General features: G+C 34.0%; 2 protein-coding genes and 1 pseudogene across 3 annotated transcripts; all 3 read right to left on the bottom strand.

Moving 5' to 3' along the window:
• Nucleotides 1-6,079: 6,079 nt before the first annotated feature.
• Nucleotides 6,080-6,669, bottom strand: LOC109338355 (annotated as a pseudogene).
• A 1,939-nt stretch (nt 6,670-8,608) lies between these two features.
• On the bottom strand, nt 8,609-10,128 carry LOC109338354 (probable amino acid permease 7). The gene is made up of 3 exons (XM_019575564.1): nt 9,979-10,128; nt 9,639-9,866; nt 8,609-9,138 (listed from the first exon to the last, which is right to left on the bottom strand). Exons 1-3 carry the CDS (start codon nt 10,126-10,128, stop codon nt 8,737-8,739), a joined length of 780 nt encoding a protein of 259 aa, XP_019431109.1. The 3' UTR covers nt 8,609-8,736.
• A 1,853-nt stretch (nt 10,129-11,981) lies between these two features.
• On the bottom strand, nt 11,982-15,654 carry LOC109338357 (probable amino acid permease 7). Of its 2 annotated transcripts, none has more exons than XM_019575565.1 (8): nt 15,451-15,654; nt 14,903-15,023; nt 14,581-14,814; nt 14,080-14,173; nt 13,720-13,934; nt 13,352-13,485; nt 13,012-13,239; nt 11,982-12,511 (listed from the first exon to the last, which is right to left on the bottom strand). In XM_019575565.1, exons 2-8 carry the CDS (start codon nt 14,979-14,981, stop codon nt 12,110-12,112), a joined length of 1,386 nt encoding a protein of 461 aa, XP_019431110.1. In that variant the 5' UTR covers nt 14,982-15,023; nt 15,451-15,654; the 3' UTR covers nt 11,982-12,109. The 2 variants fall into 2 exon arrangements, with proteins under 2 accessions (XP_019431110.1, XP_019431111.1); XM_019575566.1 differs by lacking the exon at nt 15,451-15,654 and adding an exon at nt 15,216-15,442.
• Between the last annotated feature and the right edge of the window lie 4,521 nt (nt 15,655-20,175).

Here is a 20,175-nt window from a genome sequence, read left to right as displayed (position 1 = left end):
GCTTGAAGATGGCTCAACAATCAACATGCCTAGAACTCATTGGTCATATCTAGACTAGGTTATATCAATAGAGTTATATTTCTAAGTAGCTTGGGATATGTGCCTTGGTTAGTGAGTATAGGTGAGGTAAACCTAGATGCAAGTCTCACAAGCCATTAATATTGTCACATCATATTCAAGAGGCATATCATCTAGTTTATTATATGTTCATGCATTAATCATACATGTTATATGTGCATATTAGGTATAATATAATTGCTAAAACATGCATAGGAGTCAAGCATAACATATAAGTAGTTTACCATTTAATTACGTTTTGATATGTGTCTGTTTTCTGTTTTAACTGCGTAACTGAAAGCAACGGTTTGAAGGGTCAAATCTGTTTTGTATAAGTTCTGGCAAATTATAAAAATGTGAAGCATTGCATACTATTGTTTAGAGTTGATTAGAGAGCATATTTTCATGATTTACTGTATAATAGGCAGAAGAGAGAGGCATGTGTGAGGAAGAGAGATTAACATGCTTAGTTGATGTTGTTCATAATGTATTGCATGTTGTTTTCATATGCTTAATCTCATCCATTTTTTCTTGCATGTTCATGCATTCTTATTAGAAATTTTTAGAGAAATATTTTGTGTTTATTGTTTTGTATTAACTCACATATGCATGATGGCTTGTGTTACTTGAGAGTGGGTTAATCTTTGAGTTTTTCATTGTTGTAATTTGAGCATTTTAGTGCTTGGTAAAAATCTGTTTTTGTATATTGTTTTTGTACTTTGGGTTTAGTCACTTGGTGTCTTACCACCATTGAGATAGAGTGAATCTTCACCAAGACTAGGAGGTCTTGAATTTAGAGCGAGGATCTTGGTTGGGGTTGGATCGTGAGAAAGGTTTTCTCAGTGGATAGGGATAGTCAAACCAAGGATCGGGGATTCTTGAAATTCAAGAAAGAAGCGTCCAGAGTCTTGTAATTGAATTGGTGTATATGATAATACAAAGTGTTCAATATAGTGAAGAGAAATCTCCCGAGATCAGAAGGGGAGGCATGGATGTAGTTTACAAGTGGATCCGCAAATGAACCAGGATAAAAATCCATTTATGCAAGTTGTTCTCTCTCAATCTCTTTTATAATAATCACTGTTTTAATTTGTGTTTGAATCTGATATTTTGCATACTAATACTTTGCTATATCCTTGTTAATATTGCATAAAATTATATGTTGTATCTCTGCTTGTTTGTTGGTAAATAACTGTGCAAGAAGCTGATCTGGTAATTATGTTTTTGTTTCGTGTTAATCGATTAAGCCCACTAGTTAAACGATTACCTGGGCTGTTTTCCAAAACTGGGTTTTGGTACGAGAAGCGGTAATTGATAACTGCTATACCTATTCAACCCCCTTCTAGGTGTGTCTAGGCCACTAATACCTAACAATCACTACAATTACTTAGCCTATGTCCCTACTACACAACCTTACACCATCAAGCACCCTCTTAGTAATGTCTTATCCTACAGAACCTTATCCACCATACAGTTACACCACATACCATCCATCACTACTCATATTGAACCTAAAACATACAATCAAGCCATTAAATCTTCTGATTGGGTTCAAGCCATGAATACTGAATTACAAGCCCTACATCTCAATAATATCTGGACCATTGTCACACTTCCACCTAACAAAAGGGCTATTGGCTGCAAATGGGTTTATAAGCTCAAATACAATGTCGATGGCAGCATTGAGAGGCATAAGGCACGCCTTATTGCCAAGAGCTATAATCAGACTGAAGGATTGGATTACAATGAGACATTTTCCCCTGCCATTAAGCTTACTACTATTAGATTACTTTTGGCACTTCCAACCAGGGAAGGCTGGACATTACATCAATTTGATGTCAATAATCCCTTCCTACATGGAGAACTTGATGAGGTAGTTTATATGAATTTACCCCATGGTGTTCATATTTCTAAGCCAAATCAGATTTGCCAATTGTACAAGTCCATTTATAGCTTGAAGCAAGTTAGTAGGCAATGGTTTGCCAATTTGTCCTCTTCCCTTCATTCCTTGGGCTATAAGCAATCTCAACATGATCACTCCCTTTTCACTAAATCTCATAGCACTCACTTTACTGACCTCTTGATTTATGTTGATGATCTCATTTTGGCTGGGAATGACTTGGCTGAATTCCAATCTGTCAAGACTCGCCTTGAACTCAATTTACAATCAAGGACTTAGGAACCTTAGGGTATCTCCTACGTCTTGAAGTGGCACGATCCAAACTTGGCATCACATTATACCAAGGGAAATATGCCTTAGAGTTAAACCATGACACTGAATTTCTCTCTTCCAAGCTTGTTTCCACACCTATGGTCAAAACTACCCATCTGCTCCAGCATGATAGTGAGCCTCGTCATGATCCCCTTTCATACAGGCAACTTGTAGGTAGGTTGGTCTACTTAACTAATCCACACCCTAATCTAAGTTTTGCAGTACAATAACTCACATAATTTATGGTTGCTCCTACTATTAAACACTGTCGCGACCCGATTTTCGGGAGAGGCGAACTCGGATTCTACCTTTTCCGATTGATTTGGAGTCGCCACTACATTTTTTGGGGTTAAAACATATAAAACTCTTAGTTTATGCCCAATTTGGATAAAAATGGTCTTTGAATATAGACTCTGGATTCGAGAGTCGATTACGGATCGGGGAAGGTATTAGCACCCCGTCCGCTCGTATTAAAACGGTATACTCGCTAATCACACAGATTTTTATACCCTTAACACTTATTCATTTAAAGTTCAATTAGTAAAGCCGAATTTTCTTTTATTTGTATTTGACAAGAGGTTATCCTGCTCCTACGTATCCCTGAGTGCAATAGGGAAATCAAGACTACGTAGTTCTTAGTTCGAAATTTTTTTAGCTATTTTGGCCAATTGTCAGTGATTTAGAAAATACCGACGGGTTTGAAAGTATTGATTTATTGAATTGATTAATATGTAATTGTTTCGATTTAATAGACTAATACCTTATAAATGATGTTGGTCGTAGACCTTCTCCTTATTTTTAAGGGAGTTAGAGACGATTCGAACCATAACCTCACTATAAAATTCTCATAAACTTTATTTGGTATAATAGTTTCTAATTGTTTATATATATAGAGTTTAGTGATAAAATAACTTATTAATTATCTATATATGGAATTAGTAGTTTAGAGATGGTGTTGGTTGTAGACCTTCTTCTCATTTTTCAGAGAAGTTAGAGACAACTCGAACCATAACATCACTATATATTTAACTTATTTAACAATATAGTGTCGCATTATTTTATAATTATAGAATTAATTAATAAAATAGGTTTGGGAATTATTTCATATATATACAAAATTAATAGCTTAGAAACGATATTGGTTGTAGACCTTCTTCTCATTTTTAGAGAAGTTAAAGACAACTTGAACCATAACTTCACTATAAAAATTTCATATTTAACTTATTTAGTAAAATAGTTGCGTTATTTTTATAATTATAGAATTAATTAATAAAATAGGTTAGGGAATTATTTCTTGTATACAAAATTAATAGTTTAGAGAAGATATTGGTTGTAGATCTTCTTGTTATTTTCAGAGAAGTTAGAGATGACTCGAACCATAACCTTATTGTAAAAAAATCATATTTAACTTACTTAGTAAAATACTACTGATTATTCTTTTATGTAAAATTGTATATATATGAGTTAGTAATTCTTTTATGTAAAATTGTATGTATATGAAGTTATGCGAATTTTCAATTTTAACTTAGTAAAAAAAACCAAGTCAGGGAACTTTTATTTTGTTTAAACACTAAAAACTGAATTAAAAAAAAAACAAATATACTAACAAACAATTAACTAAAAAGAACAAAGGTGTATGAGGAAAAATGAAATAAAGAAGGATGAGGGGATTAACCCCATACGGGTCTCTTGACCCTAAATTGGAGAAAAAAAGCAAAAAGGGAATTTCAATCCCTAGCCTTCCTTCTTCTTCACTCCTTCGATGGCGATGGTGGCGGATTCTCCTTCTCCAATGGCGACGGCTTCAGCTTCCAGAGGAGGTGGTGACGGGTTGTGCCTTGCCGGTGGCTTCGCTCCGAGCTTTTGTCTCGTTCTCAGAATCTCTCGCTGGTTCGCGGTGGAGGCGAGACGGAACCGGTGGTAGCACGATGGTGCCTCCTTGCGAGTTCTTCTTCTCCATCTCTCTCGCAGCAAGGGGAATTGAAATCCCCCAACTCCATTTTTATCCTCTCCGATGTCGGCTTTAAATTGATGGAGGAAGACAATAATGTCAACCCTCTAAGGCTTCTCGGCTACGCTGTGGTCTCAAAGCCACTACCCCGAATTTGAATCGGGTGGTTCACGACGGCTCAGCCTCCCTCCGATGGGTTACGGTGGTTCCGAATCGGGTAATCATTGCTTTATTATTTTTTATCAATTCACTGCCTTCTATTGATTCTTGGTTTTCTATTTTTTTCATGAACTCATACCATTTTAATTGACCTTTACAGAATGATAATCCAGAGTCATTCATGGCTGAGCCGAAACCGATCAAAGAGTACCGAGGATATATGCTATATTGATACAGCCAAGGCGTCTTCCTTCAGTGGTTATTCGCAACAAATCGGGGGAGAGGTAATTACTCTCCTTATTTCTCATGAACCCTCACCCCTTGTATGAAATTCAATTAGGTTCCAGATTAATAATGACAAGGGAATAATCCCTTTCACTATTGAAATTTTGCCTAATCCTTAAATGGTGGAAACCTATGGACTAAAACAAATTTCAATCATGTTTTTTTTTATTCCAGTCCATTATATGTATATGTGTTTATGTGGAATGATCGATTAGAAACAGTTATGAAGTACTCCTATAGGTTTAATGCATAAGCCATATAAAGCAAGGTATGCTCCTGAGTATATGCCCTGTGTTCTTGTATGATGTATATGTCACTGTCCTCTTGATTTATGATGCCTGTGAAATATAACCCTATCTCTCTTCTCTGAATTTTACTGAGTCCCCAATGTAATCTCATCCTCTGCCCCTCTGTGTGTGTGTGTGTTATATGCTATGTTATGTGGTATGTATTTCTTGTATGCTCTCTCCTTCTCTGTATTTTCTGTGCTGACCCCTTTTATAGCTGGTTATGGCTCATTTGTTGGTTTGTGAAAACCTTATGACTTGCCAAAAATATGTAACGTGCCATGACCCTTTTGATTTTCTGATTTAATGCATTAAAGGCTGCCAATGAATACTACCAAATCAAGCTGATAATGATAATGTGTAACTGAAATTAAAATATCCCAACAGCCAATGCTTTCTGATGTGTATCTCCTTTATATGTCTCTTTTGAAATCTTTCATAAGACTGAAATGAAAAGATACCCCTTTTTTGTAAGATGATTCCTCTTTTTGAATTAAACATATGAATGCTCTGATCATAACAGTTTCAATTATGCAAGCAATCATAACATTCCCACGGTTATGGCCAAGGGAATCAAACGGTATAGTCTCTTTGCCTCTCCTTAACAATTAGCTCCATTTAACACTACTGATAATCTTTGCAACTGATAACCAAACAAAGTCTTCTTTGCAACTGTCATAACATTCTAAATGTGTCTATTTCCACTTATTGTTGAAATGTTGACTTAGGTAGATTTAGCATTGTCTTTGTCATAGCTTCAATGTCTACTCCAATGATCTGGCCATTAATCCCTTTCTTTTTAGCCTATGTTGATATCTAGCTGTAACATAGAGCCATCAATGGCTTCCTTCATCATCTTCTAGATGGGGTGACCCTTCCGTTTGGGGCTGTTACACACAAGTCCCTTTCTTCTTAGTCATTGTAGTACCTTCTAGCATACTATCATTGCTGCAGATAAATGGGCATGCCATTTGGAATACCTTTGTTCTTATCGTGCATCTTCTCTTCACTGTTCTGTTATTTTTAGTTGTATACCCTTTCTTTTCAGCACTATGGTTTTTTCGAATAATCTCTTTTTCTATGTGTGTATGTATGATATCTCTTTTTGTCTCTCTGTTGTGTTATCTGTTATGTTTTCTCTGTGTTACATAATCTCGTCTCTGTTGCAAATGTATGCGAATCTGTGTTGTGTTGCATTCTGTGTTTGCTTCGCTGACTTCTTTGCAGCTTGATATATTCACTAAAGTGTGTCTGATATTTCTCAGGTTCATCTTCCATCAAGGTCTTGATATAGTTAGCAACATGTCCATCAAAGATATATTGGCGGTGAACCTCAGCATCCAACTCCTTCTTCTTCTTATCAAAACCAGCAAACCTTTTGTCACTGTGGGGAATATCCAAACCCCTACCCAAAACTCCCTTGAGGGCACCAAAAACAGGATTTCCAGTGGTGGTCCTAATAAGACCAAACACCAAGGAGAGCACGGAATGGCCTCCTGGTCTCAGCAGGTTCAACCAGAAAAATCCTCTCCAGTAGCCTCTACGTTCCCCTCATATTCCTCATCCAATTCAAGTGTCTTGAGTACTCTACGGGCAAGAAGAAGCCCAGTGCAATAAGCTGCAGCATAGTTTGTTAGGCCTACTTCAAGACCAAAGTGTGGCAGTTCATGTGCATATCTCCCCGAACAGGATCGAACATTAGTGGTGCAAATTGCTTTTCAACTCGGGTTGATCTTCAATCTTATCCAAGAATGTCTCAATTAACTTAAGTGTTTAACGAAGGGTGTTCTAGATGCAAAGAGATCCTCCTTCGGCAATACTTTTTTGATATAATCTCACTGTACCCTATTTTGTTCTTTCATTTTTTATTTCATTTTACTGCTCATGTAATATTATTTGTATTAAAGGCGAAACCAGTGTTCGGTTCATGTAACTTTCATATTGGAAGTAAATGGTTTGTATTTTCCAACACTAAAGCTTGATCTTGAGGAGCTTATGATATACCTTTTTCATAGTAGTTTTCTTCCAATGATTACAATTAGTATTTGTATTGATTATGACAATATTTGTAAAAAAATGTGTTCATGGATAACTTTGTTTTCACAAATAGTAAGGAATAACCCAAAAGACACCATGATTGTCTAGGGATAAATCCGTGATTATTTGGTAACACATATAATTCATAGCCAATAATATTAACTTGTAACTTCATTAAAAGAAACGATGCTTTATTATGCACAAGATAAAAGCAAAAGGTAGGACAAAATTGAGTGTTCATAAACACCATAAAGCCATGACTTGAATTCTTCGATACATTAAAGGCACCCCTGGTCAAGGTTTGTTCTATCCTACTACATTCATCTTATAAATAAAGGGATTCTCTTATTCTGATTGGGCCACTTGCCCTGATACTAGAAAATTCATTTCAGGGTATTCCATGTTCTTATGGGTTTCCCTCGTTTCTTGGAAATCAAAGAAACATGACACTGTTTCTAGATCAGCCTCAAAGGCTAAATATCATGCTCTTGTTATTGCCTCTTGTGAATACATTCGTTAACATATATTCTTGATGATTTCCATGTTGATTACAAACACCTTACTCTCTTATATTGTGAATATAATTCGGTAAGACATATTGTTGCTAATGTTATTTTCCATGAACGTACTAAGCATATAAAAATAGACTGTCATGTTGTTGGAGAAAGGTTACACAATAAACTTTTTCACCTACGGTCTATTTCTACTTTTGATAAGGTAGCAGATCTCTTGACCTAACCATTACAGCCTACCCCTTTTTACCAATTGTTGGGCAAGTTGGGAGTGTTAAACATCTACTCTTCATCTTGAGAGGAATATACTACATATGCTATTGAATATACTACATATGTTATTGACTCTGGCCCATGTCTTCGTGCATGAAGTAGTCCATTTACCATTGCAGGCAATTCATGGCAAGGCTAAGCAGTTCGTGACCAAGACAAGGAATCCTAACCGTGATCTATAGGCCATTGGCATGCAACACACAAGGCTGCAACATACAAGGTTGTGACTAGGCATCTGGCCAAGGCTCTTGGCCCATCTGTTTTTACACCAAGGCCCTCTTTGATCTGTTCAGCCTGGTTTTAGGAATGATTTAGTGGCAGGGCTTCTTTGTATTTTAGCACCTGTTAAATGAGTTAGTTATTGGTTAGTTTAAACTAGTTAGGAGTCGTTATTTTATGGTTGCTTCTTTTCCAAGTAAGCTCAATTCAAGTGGCTAGGATTTGTATATATGCAATGCTTGTTGGTTTGTAAAATACACAATCATATACATTCAAAATATCATTCAGTTTCTTCACATGATGAATTCTATTAGTTGGTGTGGTGTTCCGTTAGCTACATTAACAATCTTAGCATTTAATAGAGATTCCCTAACGATGTAACAAAAATCAAAACTTTTCAACATTTAATAAGGATCAATCACGGCCTAAAATCAAAATACGTTGAACTTTCAGGTACTAAAATCAAAATCATGTGACTCCAACGCACATTACTTTAAACGGGTGGCAAGGCTAACACTATACCAGAAATTCTCTAAAGACAAGGACCAAAACCAACAACACTATCATTACTTTCTGTAAAGGCAAAACTTCAATTATTCCATGACTAGTACCTTACTTTCATAAATGTAACTCTAAACAACACTATCATTAGAATGAAACTGAATTACATGAAATATTATACAAAATCCTACACACTCAAATAGATAAGCATTATTATTCAAGGGAATGTAAACTTTTCATGTTTCATTTGAGTTTCTCTCTTATGATCCCTTCAATTGATGCCACCAGACCCATTACTGTCACAAGAAAGCAAGCAAAGCTAAAAGTCCTTAGAACAATCCATTTTCTACTCCAAGCTGGAATTTTCTTCTGTACAAAGTACATTTCTACTGGAAAATATATAGCTAATGGCCAAAAGTTTATGGCTCCTAAAACTCCTAGAACTTGGTTAAAGTAAGGAAACAGGATTCCAAGTCCAATGGTTGAAATCACATAGAGTGTTCTAAAACAGAACCTGAAAAGATTTATGTGAAAACCAGATAATAGAGGCAGTTTCACTTTGTAGAAATTAGTGACAAAGCCACTATTTGGGAATCTTCTTGAACACCATCTTTCAGCTTCACTATATATTGGTTGACTATAAATCTGATGAGAAGATCATGCACATGATGCACAAGTAACAGGTTAAGACATTGAAAGAAAACATTCACATGTTAACATATCACTAATAAAACAATTTCATTGTTGAATATGGTGAACAATTCAGATAAGCAAAAATTTAGTTTTTCTTATTTCTCTTGTTTACTCATCAAGACTATTGAAATTTGAAACATATAGTTGTGAAAAGAGTTGATGACATATTCACAATGAAAAGAAGCAGATTCAATAATCAAGTACCTAACATCTGCTTTACACTAATTGATTATTTAAAGGTGGTTTTCCTAACATGTTTAAGATAGCAAAAGAACAATTTTCCATCTGAACTTTTTCTTGTTGGCAATACAACTACCTATTGCAATTGTGATTTTTGAATGAATACTAATGTTGCATCAGTTTGGAACTATTGAAACACAGTATTTTTATGAAGCAATCAGAAATTATGGTTGTAGTGTAAACAAAGTTAACCTTGATTAGAATACAAGTACCTGATATCCTCCAACCAAATGAACAATGATGCAAACATTAGCAAGATCAACAAGCCAATAAGGCTCATAAAAGCCGAACCCCGTCAAGAGGTTTCCGGGTGTAGCATTTCCAAAGGCTGCATATCCGAAGCATCCGCAACATAAGTAGAAGAACGTTGTAATGAAGATTGCTACCATAGAAGCCTTTTTCATGGTCTGGTTTTCTGGTGGAGGAGACTCTAGAGTGTCCTTCACTCAACAAAATTCAATAAACTTTTTTCAGCTTTAAATTGTTTGTTTTCTCCATTACATAACCCTCTACAACATGCCCAATGTGAATATGAAAGAAAGCTTATGGTACCTGTATTTCGAGAAGGAGAACCGCATATGGATACGAAAAAGTGATATCACTAAGTGCTTGGAAGATTAACCAAAATTTGTCAGAATAATTGGCAGCTGGTACTCCTGTTAGTCCCCCCTGAATCCTTCCATTTTCTACAAATTCAACCATCCTCCTTCGGCAATACTTTTTTGATATAATCTCACTGTACCCTATTTTGTTCTTTCATTTTTTATTTCATTTTACTGCTCATGTAATATTATTTGTATTAAAGGCGAAACCAGTGTTCGGTTCATGTAACTTTCATATTGGAAGTAAATGGTTTGTATTTTCCAACACTAAAGCTTGATCTTGAGGAGCTTATGATATACCTTTTTCATAGTAGTTTTCTTCCAATGATTACAATTAGTATTTGTATTGATTATGACAATATTTGTAAAAAAATGTGTTCATGGATAACTTTGTTTTCACAAATAGTAAGGAATAACCCAAAAGACACCATGATTGTCTAGGGATAAATCCGTGATTATTTGGTAACACATATAATTCATAGCCAATAATATTAACTTGTAACTTCATTAAAAGAAACGATGCTTTATTATGCACAAGATAAAAGCAAAAGGTAGGACAAAATTGAGTGTTCATAAACACCATAAAGCCATGACTTGAATTCTTCGATACATTAAAGGCACCCCTGGTCAAGGTTTGTTCTATCCTACTACATTCATCTTATAAATAAAGGGATTCTCTTATTCTGATTGGGCCACTTGCCCTGATACTAGAAAATTCATTTCAGGGTATTCCATGTTCTTATGGGTTTCCCTCGTTTCTTGGAAATCAAAGAAACATGACACTGTTTCTAGATCAGCCTCAAAGGCTAAATATCATGCTCTTGTTATTGCCTCTTGTGAATACATTCGTTAACATATATTCTTGATGATTTCCATGTTGATTACAAACACCTTACTCTCTTATATTGTGAATATAATTCGGTAAGACATATTGTTGCTAATGTTATTTTCCATGAACGTACTAAGCATATAAAAATAGACTGTCATGTTGTTGGAGAAAGGTTACACAATAAACTTTTTCACCTACGGTCTATTTCTACTTTTGATAAGGTAGCAGATCTCTTGACCTAACCATTACAGCCTACCCCTTTTTACCAATTGTTGGGCAAGTTGGGAGTGTTAAACATCTACTCTTCATCTTGAGAGGAATATACTACATATGCTATTGAATATACTACATATGTTATTGACTCTGGCCCATGTCTTCGTGCATGAAGTAGTCCATTTACCATTGCAGGCAATTCATGGCAAGGCTAAGCAGTTCGTGACCAAGACAAGGAATCCTAACCGTGATCTATAGGCCATTGGCATGCAACACACAAGGCTGCAACATACAAGGTTGTGACTAGGCATCTGGCCAAGGCTCTTGGCCCATCTGTTTTTACACCAAGGCCCTCTTTGATCTGTTCAGCCTGGTTTTAGGAATGATTTAGTGGCAGGGCTTCTTTGTATTTTAGCACCTGTTAAATGAGTTAGTTATTGGTTAGTTTAAACTAGTTAGGAGTCGTTATTTTATGGTTGCTTCTTTTCCAAGTAAGCTCAATTCAAGTGGCTAGGATTTGTATATATGCAATGCTTGTTGGTTTGTAAAATACACAATCATATACATTCAAAATATCATTCAGTTTCTTCACATGATGAATTCTATTAGTTGGTGTGGTGTTCCGTTAGCTACATTAACAATCTTAGCATTTAATAGAGATTCCCTAACGATGTAACAAAAATCAAAACTTTTCAACATTTAATAAGGATCAATCACGGCCTAAAATCAAAATACGTTGAACTTTCAGGTACTAAAATCAAAATCATGTGACTCCAACGCACATTACTTTAAACGGGTGGCAAGGCTAACACTATACCAGAAATTCTCTAAAGACAAGGACCAAAACCAACAACACTATCATTACTTTCTGTAAAGGCAAAACTTCAATTATTCCATGACTAGTACCTTACTTTCATAAATGTAACTCTAAACAACACTATCATTAGAATGAAACTGAATTACATGAAATATTATACAAAATCCTACACACTCAAATAGATAAGCATTATTATTCAAGGGAATGTAAACTTTTCATGTTTCATTTGAGTTTCTCTCTTATGATCCCTTCAATTGATGCCACCAGACCCATTACTGTCACAAGAAAGCAAGCAAAGCTAAAAGTCCTTAGAACAATCCATTTTCTACTCCAAGCTGGAATTTTCTTCTGTACAAAGTACATTTCTACTGGAAAATATATAGCTAATGGCCAAAAGTTTATGGCTCCTAAAACTCCTAGAACTTGGTTAAAGTAAGGAAACAGGATTCCAAGTCCAATGGTTGAAATCACATAGAGTGTTCTAAAACAGAACCTGAAAAGATTTATGTGAAAACCAGATAATAGAGGCAGTTTCACTTTGTAGAAATTAGTGACAAAGCCACTATTTGGGAATCTTCTTGAACACCATCTTTCAGCTTCACTATATATTGGTTGACTATAAATCTGATGAGAAGATCATGCACATGATGCACAAGTAACAGGTTAAGACATTGAAAGAAAACATTCACATGTTAACATATCACTAATAAAACAATTTCATTGTTGAATATGGTGAACAATTCAGATAAGCAAAAATTTAGTTTTTCTTATTTCTCTTGTTTACTCATCAAGACTATTGAAATTTGAAACATATAGTTGTGAAAAGAGTTGATGACATATTCACAATGAAAAGAAGCAGATTCAATAATCAAGTACCTAACATCTGCTTTACACTAATTGATTATTTAAAGGTGGTTTTCCTAACATGTTTAAGATAGCAAAAGAACAATTTTCCATCTGAACTTTTTCTTGTTGGCAATACAACTACCTATTGCAATTGTGATTTTTGAATGAATACTAATGTTGCATCAGTTTGGAACTATTGAAACACAGTATTTTTATGAAGCAATCAGAAATTATGGTTGTAGTGTAAACAAAGTTAACCTTGATTAGAATACAAGTACCTGATATCCTCCAACCAAATGAACAATGATGCAAACATTAGCAAGATCAACAAGCCAATAAGGCTCATAAAAGCCGAACCCCGTCAAGAGGTTTCCGGGTGTAGCATTTCCAAAGGCTGCATATCCGAAGCATCCGCAACATAAGTAGAAGAACGTTGTAATGAAGATTGCTACCATAGAAGCCTTTTTCATGGTCTGGTTTTCTGGTGGAGGAGACTCTAGAGTGTCCTTCACTCAACAAAATTCAATAAACTTTTTTCAGCTTTAAATTGTTTGTTTTCTCCATTACATAACCCTCTACAACATGCCCAATGTGAATATGAAAGAAAGCTTATGGTACCTGTATTTCGAGAAGGAGAACCGCATATGGATACGAAAAAGTGATATCACTAAGTGCTTGGAAGATTAACCAAAATTTGTCAGAATAATTGGCAGCTGGTACTCCTGTTAGTCCCCCCTGAATCCTTCCATTTTCTACAAATTCAACCAAAGTTCTATAAACTATTTTACTCCATCTCTCTGATTTTAAGTAACATGTAATATGGTTTGTTTCTTCATTCATGATTCTGAACATAAACCATTGGCATTTGTTGTACCATAAATTTTAGGACAGCAGTCTTTTTTTCTTTCTTCATGGTGTTGCTTTAATCATATCCTAATTCAGAAGGCTTGAAATTGAAAAACAATAAGAATGAAGATGAACTTCACCTACGACTGTTGCTATGCCAAGTCCTAATCCAATGAATGAGTATGTGAAGGACATAAGAGCGGCAACAATCGAAACCCATGCCATGCTGTGTAGATCTGGTATGAATGACATTACAATCTGAACAAGTCCAAAAAGAACCATATACAAATTTCCTCCATAGTTACAAGGAGCCTCATGCCCTTCCTTGTGATAGCAATTTGATTTCAGAATTGCACTGTATGAGTAGAATAAACACACTAGCTTATGTTCACACAAAGAATAGATGCAAGTGATGAATAACATGTCCACACAAATAGCAAAATAGCATAGAAAATGAGGTAGCCTCATTTCATAAGGGGTTTGTTTAACTGGAAAAGTACCTGATACTGGTTGCTGTGGTAATTACATAAGCAGTACTAGTCCCATACAAGGTCAGAAATTGAAGAAATGCAGCCAGCCATGTCCTTTTCTGACCTGAACTAACACTAAATGCAATTAGACACTACAATTGCTATGGTTACTTACATCAAAATCATACAACTTTCTGGCATAACTGTACAACAGCAGTGGTTCAGATTGTGGACTATATCACTTGACGTGGTCACAATATTGTGGTTATGGTGATCACAGTAACTGCTTCACACCACAATTGCAGTGTGACAACGAAACTCTGTATCGGGCTGCAACACAACCACATCAGATCGCATTTGGACCATATAATTCAAAAATATTTTTTAAATCACAAAATAATTCACACAACCACTACCGTAATATACATTGCAACTGCCGCAACGACCACAATTGCAGTAACCGTAATCGTGATCGCGACACAAATTAAAACACTATACAGGAGTATGGTAAAGAGTTTAATGTTTTACTACCAAGATTGACTCTAACAGCATCAGTGTAAGAGTAGTTTCTTTTCCCAGTTACAGAATCAGGATTTCTATAACAATCAGATAGTAGGAATGAAGAAATATAGGTAACAATTGCACAACAAAGCAAAGAAACTGGCCCTCCAATCCATCCTAATTGAGAGGTACTCCATGCAAGAGATAGAACACCAGAACCAATAACAGCAGTGATGATATGAGCCACAGCACCCCTTAGAGTTCCTGATAGAATTGATGTTAGGACTAAAATTCAGTTCACAAAATCAAGAAAATGAAAATAGAGAGATTGGAATCCTAGAAAAAACTTTACCAGTCCTTTTGGCTCGGCCATCATCATCATAATCACCAGTTCCAGTTCTAGTTATTTGAAGAGAGTTTTTTGCATCCATGTTTATCCAAGCATCCAAATCAATGGAAACTCGAGAAGTTTACTGCATTTGAATCCCAATAGAAAAGGCTTAGATATCAAACATTAGAGACAAACTATGCCGCATATATCTGAACTCAAATTTAATATCTATGCTGCATAACTACATGATTTTGACCTGCTGCTATTCGGTGCTAATGAAATTCAAGAGATTCTTAATTGCAAACAATGTTTTCTATTTTTTGATAAATATTATCCCTTGTTGTAACTATAGGATAAAATCTACTGAATGAAAAGAGCAGCATACAGGAGAAGTTTCAGGAAATAGTATAAACTAATCTTATGGAAATGTTCCTATGTGGCTTGTGTGTTGTGAAATATGTCATCCTATGTATTTATGAGCAAGTCCATGATGCAAAAAATGGACCCTTTTGGAACATATGTAATTCCTAATGTATGAAATGTAAAACAATACTTCAATATCAACTTACTTGAGACAGAAGAAAATCAATAAAATGTAATTGATCCAATGCTAGTTACATAGGAAGAGAAAAGGAACAATAAGATGGGAAGGTTGATGTAGCTTCTTTGAATGTATATGAAGCTGCATGAGGTGAGATTATCAAGTAATTATTATATAAAGCTTCTATGGGGTAGCCTTGTATTATCAGCACCCTATGCTGTCGTCACCTACACTTTCCAAATAATGGATGAATCAGTGGTCATGTTCACCATAGAACTTTTTTTTCGTAACTCATTTATTTGGTAAGTCTTAACTCTATACTTATCACTTTCAAACTTACTTTATGGTAGGAATAGTAAAATAATATAAAAATATAAATATTTCTTATATAATTATTATTAATATCATTATGGTTATCATATCCGTTAGAATATTGATATAGTACTATAATAGTTCAATCAATATTTTATTAATTAAAATATGTATCGGTTAAGCTATGTATAATATAATTTGATAATAAAGTATCTCATATTAGAAGATAAGTTATATTATTTAGTCATTCAAATTATGAGATTTGTTTTACTTTTTAGTTTTTAGAAATATTTTTGAAGAAAGACTTGTGTGAAAATGTATGTATGTGAAGACAACCAATAAACACTGTCAACACATAAAAAATTCATTCAGTTAAAAATCTGGTCATAAATAATAACACCAAAAAGTATAGATACATTTGTCTCTAAATGTGATGTATTATATGTGTCTTTATGCAAATGTTTCTCAAATTTTTTGTAGAAAATGATTAAATATGACACATGTTATAATTTTAATAGATGGAGAGATAATTTATCTCCTTATATAACAAAATATTTTATGTTGTAATAACAAATAAAATATATTTATAAATATAAATATTATTATTTTCAACCAATAACTGAACTTAGACAATCAATTACCAATTTCCAAATAATAGGCGAATCAGTTGTCATATTCAACACGGAATTCTTTTTGTAGAAGCTCATTTATTTGGTACGTATTAACTAAGCATTTATAACCAAAAAAACATTTATCACTTTCAAACTTTATGATAGAAATAGTAAAAGAATCACTCAGTACTTTATAACTTCCTAAATATGAAAAAAAAATATAAATATCTCTTATATAATTGCTATTAGTACCTACCAATTAGCATATTGATTATAGTGGTTTAAAATCAGTGCATCATAATAATATATTAAAGTATCTTCTCTTAGTTACTAAAATTATTATATATATCATATTTTTTAGGTTTTAGCAATATTTTTATAAAAAGTGGTTAAATATGAAATATCATAATTTTAATAGTTGAAGGAAATAAATTACCTCTTAATATAAAGAAATATTTTATTCTTCATGAATATAAATATTATTGTTTACAATATATATCTCAACTATTAAAATGGTTTAATGATGTTACAATCAATTATAATTTTCAAGGTTCAAATCCTCATTGTGTCATTACAACATTTTAAAAAATATCATATTACGATTATTATATCTTAAAAAAAATTAGAATATATTAAAAGATTTTTTAGGATTAAGATTATATTATTATTTTTTATTTCTTATTTAATGAGGAGCTTATTGGTATAATAATAATATAATTTAGGTTAATATTATATATTTTTTATCACAATATTATAGTGTCATCATTCATAATAAAATTTTATTATTTTGAACATTCATTTTTCTCTTTCTAGATCTTAATCTTGTAAATTGTAATTTCTAGGGATGGCAGTAAAGACTTGGCCTGCCATTTTTAGTAAGTCAGACTAACAATTTGAGCCTTTTTAGCAATAAGGGTCGGGTCAACTCATATATTGGTAGGCCAAAGGTGGGTCGGGTCTGGGTGACCCGTATTGCCACCCCTAGTGGTACCTCTTCATGACAACTCATGATCAAATTATTTGTTCTAATGATTTTCATTTTGTTATGAAATCAATGATAATTATCATTTAAATACATTAAATTTCATCAACGAGAATGTGCTTATGAAAATTTCATTAACTCATGATCAAGAATGTAATTATCATTTATTTGTTCTAATGATAATATAGATGATGAAGAATAAAAGATTTGAAAGACGTTGCTGGTAGTAGTAATTGAAAAAGAGATGCATCTTATTTCAATAAAGTATCTAATGTTTAAAACTTGTAGATGTTTTATTATGAACTAGGAGTCTAAAAGTTTAAGACTATGCTAGCTTGTTATTTAGAGCTTATAAGTTTTAAAATAAGATGTTATGTTATTGTGAGATTGTGGATTTTAATTTGTGATTTTTTGTTCTAAAAGACATTTATGAGGCGTGATGATTATTTATTTTTGAAATTGTGATTGTTTGGTTATAAATGTGTGTTTTGGAAGAAAAAAAATGGGTCGGCCCGCCGGCCTACCAGCCTTGCCAAATATGAGTCGGACTGACATTTTGAGTCTTTTTAAAAATAAGGGTCGGGTCGGGTCAGCCCATACTTTGGTGGCCCTGATTAGCCCACATTGTCTCCTATAGTAATTTCAACTAAGTGCTAACTCTGAGATAGTTGGATAGTTTTCAAAACACAAGTGATTAAAAATCAAATATTTCTGACCTTTGGATTGAAACCTCCCAATAGTTTCATATCAGACTTACACATCAAATTTTGTCTTAAGCTGTAATGGGAATTTCAATTCAAGCTTTCTTCTAGCATCTTTTATCTTATGGATCATAGTGAATCATTGACATAAAAGCAACATCTTTGTTCAGTTGAATGTTCTAATAATTTCATGATGTTAAGGTCTTCTCAAGCTGATTTCAGTGATGCCACAAAAGAAATGTCCACAATTCATATATGTATCCTCTATTTAAATTGTAATTGTGGTTGTGATCACGATTATTGTTAATATGGTTATAGTCATTGTGGTCATTATGATTTGAATTACAGTCTTGCAGTATGAATTCTTCTATAGTTAAAAAATTAGTTTTGAATTTGATGTGGTCAAATATAATATAAATACAATTAGACTACAACCTGATACAGTCACATTATTGTGATTCAGTATCACATCAAAATTTCATTATAACGTGGGTTATGACAATAAACATGATGATAATATTGCTTAATACTAGACACATTAATTTCTATCTCTAGGACTTTCACAGCTTTTTATCTTTTTAAAATACACATTTTCCTAACATTGGCCACTAATACAGTGTAAAAACATTGGCCACTAATACAATGTACAAGTTTTGGGTTCCACAAAACAATTTCCATATTCTAATAAATTGATGCCATGGTTTGTCAAAGAGTGTTCACGAGCCAGAACACGTTGATGCATAATTTTTTAAGTTGGAACATGAAGGGAAATGGTATTAATCCCAGACCTGACAATGGACCCGTATGCTCTGATTACATAATTATTGATATTATAAATCATATAGGACAATGCTATCTCACTACATGCCAAGTTGTGTAGCGTGATTGAAAAGGAAGTTAGATATTGGTTCATGCTAAAATGCTTTGAGATCATGCTGGAGAAAAGAATTATTTTCAATATCAGATAGACAAGTTGTTATTTTTCTTTTACATCTCAGATTAACAATGTAATTATATTATATTTAAAGGGCAAAAGTATGATATTATTTTTCCTTTATAAAATCTCATATTAGTTTTTATTGAAATTATCATTGGTATACAAATATAATTTTTGGTGAGTCTTGTCACAACAATTGCATCTTTGTGACCTCATCATAGATTCTAATTTGAGGATAGTTTTCTTGTTGGGTAAGAATATTTATATTTATCCTTCCAAACATCATCACCGTGAGCATCATATCATGGCTGTCATGTTGTCTTTTTTTTATAATATTTTATTGTTGGAACATGGTGGTATAAAATATAAAAAACACTCAAGTCTCACATAGAAGAGTTTTGAAAAAAACATCTCCAAGTCTCACATAGAAGAGTTTTGAAAAAAAACATCTCCAAGTCTCACATAGAAGAGTTTTGAAAAAACATATCTAAAGTCCCACATTGGAGAAATGAGGAACATGAAAAAAATCTATAGAGGTTTTCTCCTCTCATTATAACTTGCACCAAGTTGAAGGCATCTCCTCTCAACTTTTCTTTCTTCCCCTAATACTCTGCCGACGCATTTCTGGCAACCTTCTTCCCCTTTATTTCCGTGGCACTTAAGAATTGGCACATGAAGTCAAAGTGAGATTTCAAGAACTGACACTGGTAGTGAATATTATGGGTAAAGAATTGGCACAGGTAGCCATATTGTGGGATTTCGAGAACTGACACTGATAGTCAGTAGTATGGGAAGAGAATTGGCACGATAGCCTTATTGTGGGTAATTTCGAGAATTGACACTAGTAGCCATATTGTAGTGGGTGTATTTGAGATCGGTTCTTATAGTGCATTAAGAATTCGATGACAGAGATCTGGGCTGTTTTATCCTAGGGATGGCGTGGTTGATAGTCTGCTTGCACATTTTGGGCAGTGCCACGAAGCGTCTTAAAGAGAGCGACCTGGTCGTGACTCAGCCAGTAAGTATTATTTCGTGCCATTTAGAATTGCTGCAAACTACGGTTACAACAATTTTAAGACGTTTCGACTGTAATGGTATTCATAGATAATATTACTGGACCGAACAACTATGACCTGAACAAGCCATTTCGGTTTGACGGAACAAATTTCAAACGTTGGCAACATAAGATGGAATTTTTCCTCACTATGAG

The sequence above is a fragment of the Lupinus angustifolius genome, unplaced genomic scaffold (genome assembly GCF_001865875.1).
Source record: "Lupinus angustifolius cultivar Tanjil unplaced genomic scaffold, LupAngTanjil_v1.0 Scaffold_22_85, whole genome shotgun sequence".
Lineage (NCBI taxonomy): Eukaryota > Viridiplantae > Streptophyta > Magnoliopsida > Fabales > Fabaceae > Lupinus > Lupinus angustifolius.
This window is presented reverse-complemented; position numbering and strand designations above follow the sequence as displayed.